The 8,236-nt window shown below is 32.3% G+C and overlaps 3 protein-coding genes across 4 annotated transcripts in view; 1 reads left to right on the top strand and 2 right to left on the bottom strand.

Moving 5' to 3' along the window:
* The window catches only part of LOC103312234 (hypothetical protein), a 77,216-nt gene that overhangs the window by 26,256 nt on the left and 42,724 nt on the right, over positions 1-8,236 (bottom strand). The window lies entirely within an intron of this gene.
* LOC663674 (uncharacterized) lies at positions 328-1,361 on the bottom strand. Of its 2 annotated transcripts, none has more exons than XM_969710.4 (3): positions 1,134-1,361; positions 836-1,074; positions 328-782 (listed from the first exon to the last, which is right to left on the bottom strand). In XM_969710.4, the coding sequence occupies exons 1-3, from the start codon at positions 1,359-1,361 to the stop codon at positions 374-376; spliced, it is 876 nt and encodes a 291-aa protein (XP_974803.1). In that variant the 3' UTR covers positions 328-373. The 2 variants fall into 2 exon arrangements, with proteins under 2 accessions (XP_974803.1, XP_008190613.1); XM_008192391.3 differs by having other exon boundaries at positions 1,137-1,361.
* LOC100216358 (allatotropin I preprohormone) overlaps positions 1,389-8,236 on the top strand; it is a 37,652-nt gene continuing 30,804 nt past the window's right edge. Inside the window, exon 1 of the mRNA XM_064358479.1 lies at positions 1,389-1,516. The gene's annotated coding sequence lies outside the window, so the exon portion shown is untranslated. The remainder of the gene's footprint in view (positions 1,517-8,236) is intronic.

The following is an 8,236-nucleotide window of genomic DNA, read 5'->3' as shown; positions in this document are numbered from 1 at the left end:
ACTAAAAGTCGTAGAGCATTGCGGTTTGTTCGATTGAATTCTATGGCTCATTTTACATATTATATCAATTTTTCACAAGAATTAAAAATTTAAAATTTTTTGCCTAAATTTAGGGTCGTCATTTGTCATAGTGGAAAATTTTATTCATTAAAAAAATTTATAATTCAAAAACTAAAAGTCGTAGCTTTCTGTTACTTGACTTTAACCGTATTTGCAGTGTTTTGAAAAATATGTGACGAAGCGCAAATTTAAAAATAAATATTTTTTTCTTAAAGTTTTTTTTTCAGTTTTTCTCAGTCTATTAAGAAAGCAAAGCTCAGTCGAAAGTAATTACTTAATCACTTTATTATTCATTATCCACCAATTACAAAACCTATTTATTATCACGCGTATCCATTCCAAAAAAATTACAAACCCCAATACTACTGAACCCCAACTTTTCAAACATACTGATGGAATTTTTATTCTCCAAGAGAATGGTCCCCAGGGGCCAATGCCCCTCCTCTGCTATCTCCTTCGATAAGGCTTTAGTGACCAAACTGGCATAACCTTTCCTTTTGTGTGCTTCTTCGGTCTGAAGCATAGCCAAATGGCCCCAAGCATGCTTCAAAACCCACGCTACCATCTCATTCGTTGACTTTAAAAACAGCCCATATCCTCCATTCGCTTCAATAAAATTTGATAAATATTGATCGGAGCCTAGAAATCTGTGGGGCCATATGGTGTCCACTTGTTGCCCAGCTGATGGTTCCAGTTTCTTTAAATAGACATCAGAAGGGCACCTAAAATTTCAATTCCGAATTTTTATTAATTTCAATGAATTTCATCGTCATACTCTATTGTAAATTTCTTTGCTTGTTCCGGTGAAGTGCAGTAAAAGTAACAGGGAATATTCACAAATTTAATTTTTTTTTCCTGTAAATATTTCAGTATGACATGAGCGTGTCGTTCATGGACGCCGTAGAAAATGGTTCTGATGTTGTTGTAGTTCAGGAGACTAGTTTCGGTAAGTCCTTGGTAAAGATTAGTGCACTGGTCGTCTAAAGTGAACACTGTTATGTCCTGATTTACGTTCTGTTTTTTTTAAATTTATAACAATTATTATTTATTCAAAACATGTTCTAGCTCCTTACCACTAGAATTAGTCTAGCAATGATGGTACCATCCGTTTTCCATGAATTATTCGGTGAAAAAATCTTCAAAGCGTTGCGGTATTTCCCCGATTTTTTCCATTTCATTGCCATGTGAATGAAACTCACCATGTAGGGAGCCCATGGTGCTTTTTCTTCGTACAAATTTGCAAGTTGGGGCAGTTGGTCGTCAGGAATTTCGCTCAGAATGTCTTCGTGTTCAAAAGTCATTGTCAATAACACCTGAGTACTGTTATTTCTCTATCTGTGTTACTGAGTACACTTATCTGAGACGTTTTTTTTATCGGACAAGTGTTACGTTGATAATTTGATTAAACAAGCGGTCAAGTGTAATTTATCGCTTGGGTGAATTGTCATCTTTTGAAGTGAGTGGAACACCACGTGGATTATTATTACATAATCAGAGTAGAGTTTCTTTGAGAAACTGAAGCTATTATTATTTATTAATATTATCATTTATGACGCTGTCTCTAATTATCTTTTACTTTATATTTAGTTAGATTAAATAGTGTTTAATACAAAAATATCCGATATTAAAATAATACTTTAATTTTTATAAATTTATCCGGGATGCAACCAGTTATACACCCCCGTATAAGACCTGGCCAATTATGGTCAAAAAAATTCATAATTCAGAAACAAAAACTCGTAAAGCAAAACAGTTTGTTCTAGTGAATTCAGCGGCCCATTTTCTGTGTTATATAAGCTTTACACGTAATTTAAAATTTAAACATTTTTTTGCTTAGAATTTTAAGGCAAATACCTTCAAAAAAAATTTAAAAAAAATTTTTTAAACTCACTCCAGCAAATTTTTATGGACTTTACATTCATTTTACATATTATATCGATTTTTTACAAGAATTAAAAATTTAAAATTTTTTGCCTAAATTTAGGGTAGCCATTTGTCATAGTGAAAAATTTTATTCATTAAAAAAATTCATAACTCGAAAACTAAAAGTCGTAGAGCAGTGCGGTTTGTTCCATTGGATTCGGCGGCTTTTTTTCTCTATTATACTAATTTTTCACGCAATTTAAAATTTTCAATTTTTTTGCTCAAACTTCCTGAGTACCTTCAAGAGGTGAAAAAAATATTTTTTTTTTAACTAACTCCAGCAAATTTTTATGGACTTCTACATGTCTTAACAACCCACAAAAGTTGTTAAAAGTCCACAAAAAGTCCAAATGTTCGATTTTTTGATGTTTGATTTTTTCAATTTTCGTCGCAGTTTTTGTCGATTTTGGGTACCCGGAACATTTAGCGAGCAATAGCTCCGGAACTATTAGAGATAACCCCGTGAAGTGTATTATCGTTGGAAAGCTCTTTAAATTATCTATTTTTTTCAAAAAAGATTATTGTTCTCCGACTAATAGTTTTCGAGCAAATTGCTGCTAAATGCAAAAATTGGTAAAATTTTAAAAAATTCATAACTAAAAAACTATTGGGAATTTGGCAATTTTCTTGATGCCAATCGATTCCCCGGATCATTTTGCATGGGTATGGATCAAAACAGTTCCACTTTTTACAATAGTTTAGCCGTAAATGAGAAAATAAAAAAAATTTAAAAAAAGTTAACACCCCCCCCTTAAAATCGGTCAATTTTTAAAGTGTCTCAAAATCAAATGAAACCTATTCTATCTTATAGATTTTGATGTGCTCTTTACGATGGAACAAACCATTTTCTCCTAGCTCTTTTAGTTTGGCCGCAATCGGCGTTTGAAAATTGAAAAATTTTTTGCGAGATATCGCCTTGAGTCCTATGCCATTTTGTAGAGTTTTTTATTCCGGTTATCCTCCATTTTTCCGTTTCTCGATATCTTTAATAGTTTCGCCGTAATTGGCGATTGAAAATTGAAAAAAAGTGAAAATGGAAACCTTTTTTTGCGTTTTTCTCGGAAACTGTAAGACTTAGAGCAACGAACAAAAAACCATCTGATAGCGCTTAATTTTATCTATTTTTTCGACCAAACCCGGAGCCGCTCCGGGCAACGGTTCCGGCTACAAAGGCGATCAAAGTTTTTCACTAAAAAAATTCATAAAAAAAAAACTAAAAGTCGTAGAGCATTGCGGTTTGTTCGATTGAATTCTACGGCTCATTTTACATATTATATCGATTTTTTACAAGAATTAAAAATTTAAAATTTTTTGCCTAAATTTAGGGTAGCCATTTGTCATAGTGAAAAATTTTATTCATTACAAAAATTCATAACTCGAAAACTAAAAGTCGTAGAGCAGTGCGGTTTGTTCCATTGGATTCAGCGGCTTTTTATCTCTATTATACTAATTTTTCACGCAATTTAAAATTTTCAATTTTTTTGCTCAAATTTCCTGAGTACCTTCAAGAGGTGAAAAAAAAAATTTTTTTTTAACTAACTTTAGGAAATTTTTATGGACTCCTACATGTCTTAACAACCCACAAAAGTTGTTAAAAGTCTACAAAAAGTCCAAATGTTCGATTTTTTGATGTTTGATTTTTTCAATTTTCGTCGCAGTTTTTGTCGATTTTGGGTACCCGGAACATTTCTCGAGCAATAGCTCCGGAACTATTAGAGATAACCCTATGAAGTGTATTATCGTTGGAAAGCTCTTTAAATTATCTATTTTTTTCAAAAAAGATTATTGTTCTCCGACTAATAGTTTTCGAGCAAATTGCTGCTAAATGCAAAAATTGGTAAAATTTTAAAAAATTCATAACTAAAAAACTATTGGGAATTTGGCAATTTTCTTGATGCCAATCGATTCCCCGGATCATTTTGCATAGGTATGGATCAAAACAGTTCCACTTTTTACAATAGTTTAGCCGTAAATGAGAAAATAAAAAAAATTTAAAAAAAGTTAACACCCCCCCCTTAAAATCGGTCAATTTTTAAAGTGTCTCAAAATCAAATGAAACCTATTCTATCTTATAGATTTTGATGTGCTCTTTACGATGGAACAAACCGTTTTCTCCTAGCTCTTTTAGTTTGGCCGTAATCGGCGTTTGAAAATTGAAAAATTTTTTGCGAGATATCGCCTTGAGTCCTATGCCATTTTGTAGAGTTTTTTATTCCGGTTATCCTCCATTTTTCCGTTTCTCGATATCTTTAATAGTTTCGCCGTAATTGGCGATTGAAAATTGAAAAAAAGTGAAAATGGAAACCTTTTTTTGCGTTTTTCTCGGAAACTGTAAGACTTAGAGCAACGAACAAAAAACCATCTGATAGCGCTTAATTTTATCTATTTTTTCGACCAAACCCGGAGCCGCTCCGGGCAACGGTTCCGGCTACAAAGGCGATCAAAGTTTTTCACTAAAAAAATTCATAAAAAAAAAACTAAAAGTCGTAGAGCATTGCGGTTTGTTCGATTGAATTCTACGGCTCATTTTACATATTATATCGATTTTTTACAAGAATTAAAAATTTAAAATTTTTTGCCTAAATTTAGGGTAGCCATTTGTCATAGTGAAAAATTTTATTCATTACAAAAATTCATAACTCGAAAACTAAAAGTCGTAGAGCAGTGCGGTTTGTTCCATTGGATTCAGCGGCTTTTTATCTCTATTATACTAATTTTTCACGCAATTTAAAATTTTCAATTTTTTTGCTCAAATTTCCTGAGTACCTTCAAGAGGTGAAAAAAAAAATTTTTTTTTAACTAACTCTAGGAAATTTTTATGGACTCCTACATGTCTTAACAACCCACAAAAGTTGTTAAAAGTCTACAAAAAGTCCAAATGTTCGATTTTTTGATGTTTGATTTTTTCAATTTTCGTCGCAGTTTTTGTCGATTTTGGGTACCCGGAACATTTCTCGAGCAATAGCTCCGGAACTATTAGAGATAACCCTATGAAGTGTATTATCGTTGGAAAGCTCTTTAAATTATCTATTTTTTTCAAAAAAGATTATTGTTCTCCGACTAATAGTTTTCGAGCAAATTGCTGCTAAATGCAAAAATTGGTAAAATTTTAAAAAATTCATAACTAAAAAACTATTGGGAATTTGGCAATTTTCTTGATGCCAATCGATTCCCCGGATCATTTTGCATAGGTATGGATCAAAACAGTTCCACTTTTTACAATAGTTTAGCCGTAAATGAGAAAATAAAAAAAATTTAAAAAAAGTTAACACCCCCCCCTTAAAATCGGTCAATTTTTAAAGTGTCTCAAAATCAAATGAAACCTATTCTATCTTATAGATTTTGATCTGCTCTTTACGATGGAACAAACCGTTTTCTTCTAGCTCTTTTAGTTTGGCCGTAATCGGCGTTTGAAAATTGAAAAATTTTTTGCGAGATATCGCCTTGAGTCCTATGCCATTTTGTAGAGTTTTTTATTCCGGTTATCCTCCATTTTTCCGTTTCTCGATATCTTTAATAGTTTCGCCGTAATTGGCGATTGAAAATTGAAAAAAAGTGAAAATGGAAACCTTTTTTTGCGTTTTTCTCGGAAACTGTAAGACTTAGAGCAACGAACAAAAAACCATCTGATAGCGCTTAATTTTATCTATTTTTTCGACCAAACCCGGAGCCGCTCCGGGCAACGGTTCCGGCTACAGAGGCGATCAAAGTTTTTCACTAAAAAAATTCATAAAAAAAAAACTAAAAGTCGTAGAGCATTGCGGTTTGTTCGATTGAATTCTACGGCTCATTTTACATATTATATCGATTTTTTACAAGAATTAAAAATTTAAAATTTTTTGCCTAAATTTAGGGTAGCCATTTGTCATAGTGAAAAATTTTATTCATTAAAAAAATTCATAACTCGAAAACTAAAAGTCGTAGAGCAGTGCGGTTTGTTCCATTGGATTCAGCGGCTTTTTTTCTCTATTATACTAATTTTTCACGCAATTTAAAATTTTCAATTTTTTTGCTCAAATTTCCTGAGTACCTTCAAGAGGTGAAAAAAAAATTTTTTTTTTTAACTAACTCTAGGAAATTTTTATGGACTCCTACATGTCTTAACAACCCACAAAAGTTGTTAAAAGTCTACAAAAAGTCCAAATGTTCGATTTTTTGATGTTTGATTTTTTCAATTTTCGTCGCAGTTTTTGTCGATTTTGGGTACCCGGAACATTTCTCGAGCAATAGCTCCGGAACTATTAGAGATAACCCTATGAAGTGTATTATCGTTGGAAAGCTCTTTAAATTATCTATTTTTTTCAAAAAAGATTATTGTTCTCCGACTAATAGTTTTCGAGCAAATTGCTGCTAAATGCAAAAATTGGTAAAATTTTAAAAAATTCATAACTAAAAAACTATTGGGAATTTGGCAATTTTCTTGATGCCAATCGATTCCCCGGATCATTTTGCATAGGTATGGATCAAAACAGTTCCACTTTTTACAATAGTTTAGCCGTAAATGAGAAAATAAAAAAAATTTAAAAAAAGTTAACACCCCCCCCTTAAAATCGGTCAATTTTTAAAGTGTCTCAAAATCAAATGAAACCTATTCTATCTTATAGATTTTGATCTGCTCTTTACGATGGAACAAACCGTTTTCTTCTAACTCTTTTAGTTTGGCCGTAATCGGCGTTTGAAAATTGAAAAATTTTTTGCGAGATATCGCCTTGAGTCCTATGCCATTTTGTAGAGTTTTTTATTCCGGTTATCCTCCATTTTTCCGTTTCTCGATATCTTTAATAGTTTCGCCGTAATTGGCGATTGAAAATTGAAAAAAAGTGAAAATGGAAACCTTTTTTTGCGTTTTTCTCGGAAACTGTAAGACTTAGAGCAACGAACAAAAAACCATCTGATAGCGCTTAATTTTATCTATTTTTTCGACCAAACCCGGAGCCGCTCCGGGCAACGGTTCCGGCTACAGAGGCGATCAAAGTTTTTCACTAAAAAAATTCATAAAAAAAAAACTAAAAGTCGTAGAGCATTGCGGTTTGTTCGATTGAATTCTACGGCTCATTTTACATATTATATCGATTTTTTACAAGAATTAAAAATTTAAAATTTTTTGCCTAAATTTAGGGTAGCCATTTGTCATAGTGAAAAATTTTATTCATTAAAAAAATTCATAACTCGAAAACTAAAAGTCGTAGAGCAGTGCGGTTTGTTCCATTGGATTCAGCGGCTTTTTTTCTCTATTATACTAATTTTTCACGCAATTTAAAATTTTCAATTTTTTTGCTCAAATTTCCTGAGTACCTTCAAGAGGTGAAAAAAAAATTTTTTTTTTTAACTAACTCTAGGAAATTTTTATGGACTCCTACATGTCTTAACAACCCACAAAAGTTGTTAAAAGTCTACAAAAAGTCCAAATGTTCGATTTTTTGATGTTTGATTTTTTCAATTTTCGTCGCAGTTTTTGTCGATTTTGGGTACCCGGAACATTTCTCGAGCAATAGCTCCGGAACTATTAGAGATAACCCTATGAAGTGTATTATCGTTGGAAAGCTCTTTAAATTATCTATTTTTTTCAAAAAAGATTATTGTTCTCCGACTAATAGTTTTCGAGCAAATTGCTGCTAAATGCAAAAATTGGTAAAATTTTAAAAAATTCATAACTAAAAAACTATTGGGAATTTGGCAATTTTCTTGATGCCAATCGATTCCCCGGATCATTTTGCATAGGTATGGATCAAAACAGTTCCACTTTTTACAATAGTTTAGCCGTAAATGAGAAAATAAAAAAAATTTAAAAAAAGTTAACACCCCCCCCCTTAAAATCGGTCAATTTTTAAAGTGTCTCAAAATCAAATGAAACCTATTCTATCTTATAGATTTTGATCTGCTCTTTACGATGGAACAAACCGTTTTCTCCTAGCTCTTTTAGTTTGGCCGTAATCGGCGTTTGAAAATTGAAAAATTTTTTGCGAGATATCGCCTTGAGTCCTATGCCATTTTGTAGAGTTTTTTATTCCGGTTATCCTCCATTTTTCCGTTTCTCGATATCTTTAATAGTTTCGCCGTAATTGGCGATTGAAAATTGAAAAAAAGTGAAAATGGAAACCTTTTTTTGCGTTTTTCTCGGAAACTGTAAGACTTAGAGCAACGAACAAAAAACCATCTGATAGCGCTTAATTTTATCTATTTTTTCGACCAAACCCGGAGCCGCTCCGGGCAACGGTTCCGGCTACAGAGGCGATCAAAGTTTTTCACTAAA

This window comes from Tribolium castaneum, chromosome 1 (assembly GCF_031307605.1).
Source record: "Tribolium castaneum strain GA2 chromosome 1, icTriCast1.1, whole genome shotgun sequence".
NCBI lineage: Eukaryota > Metazoa > Arthropoda > Insecta > Coleoptera > Tenebrionidae > Tribolium > Tribolium castaneum.
The sequence above is the reverse complement of the archived record's forward strand: the minus strand, read 5'-3'. Positions and strand labels throughout refer to the sequence as shown.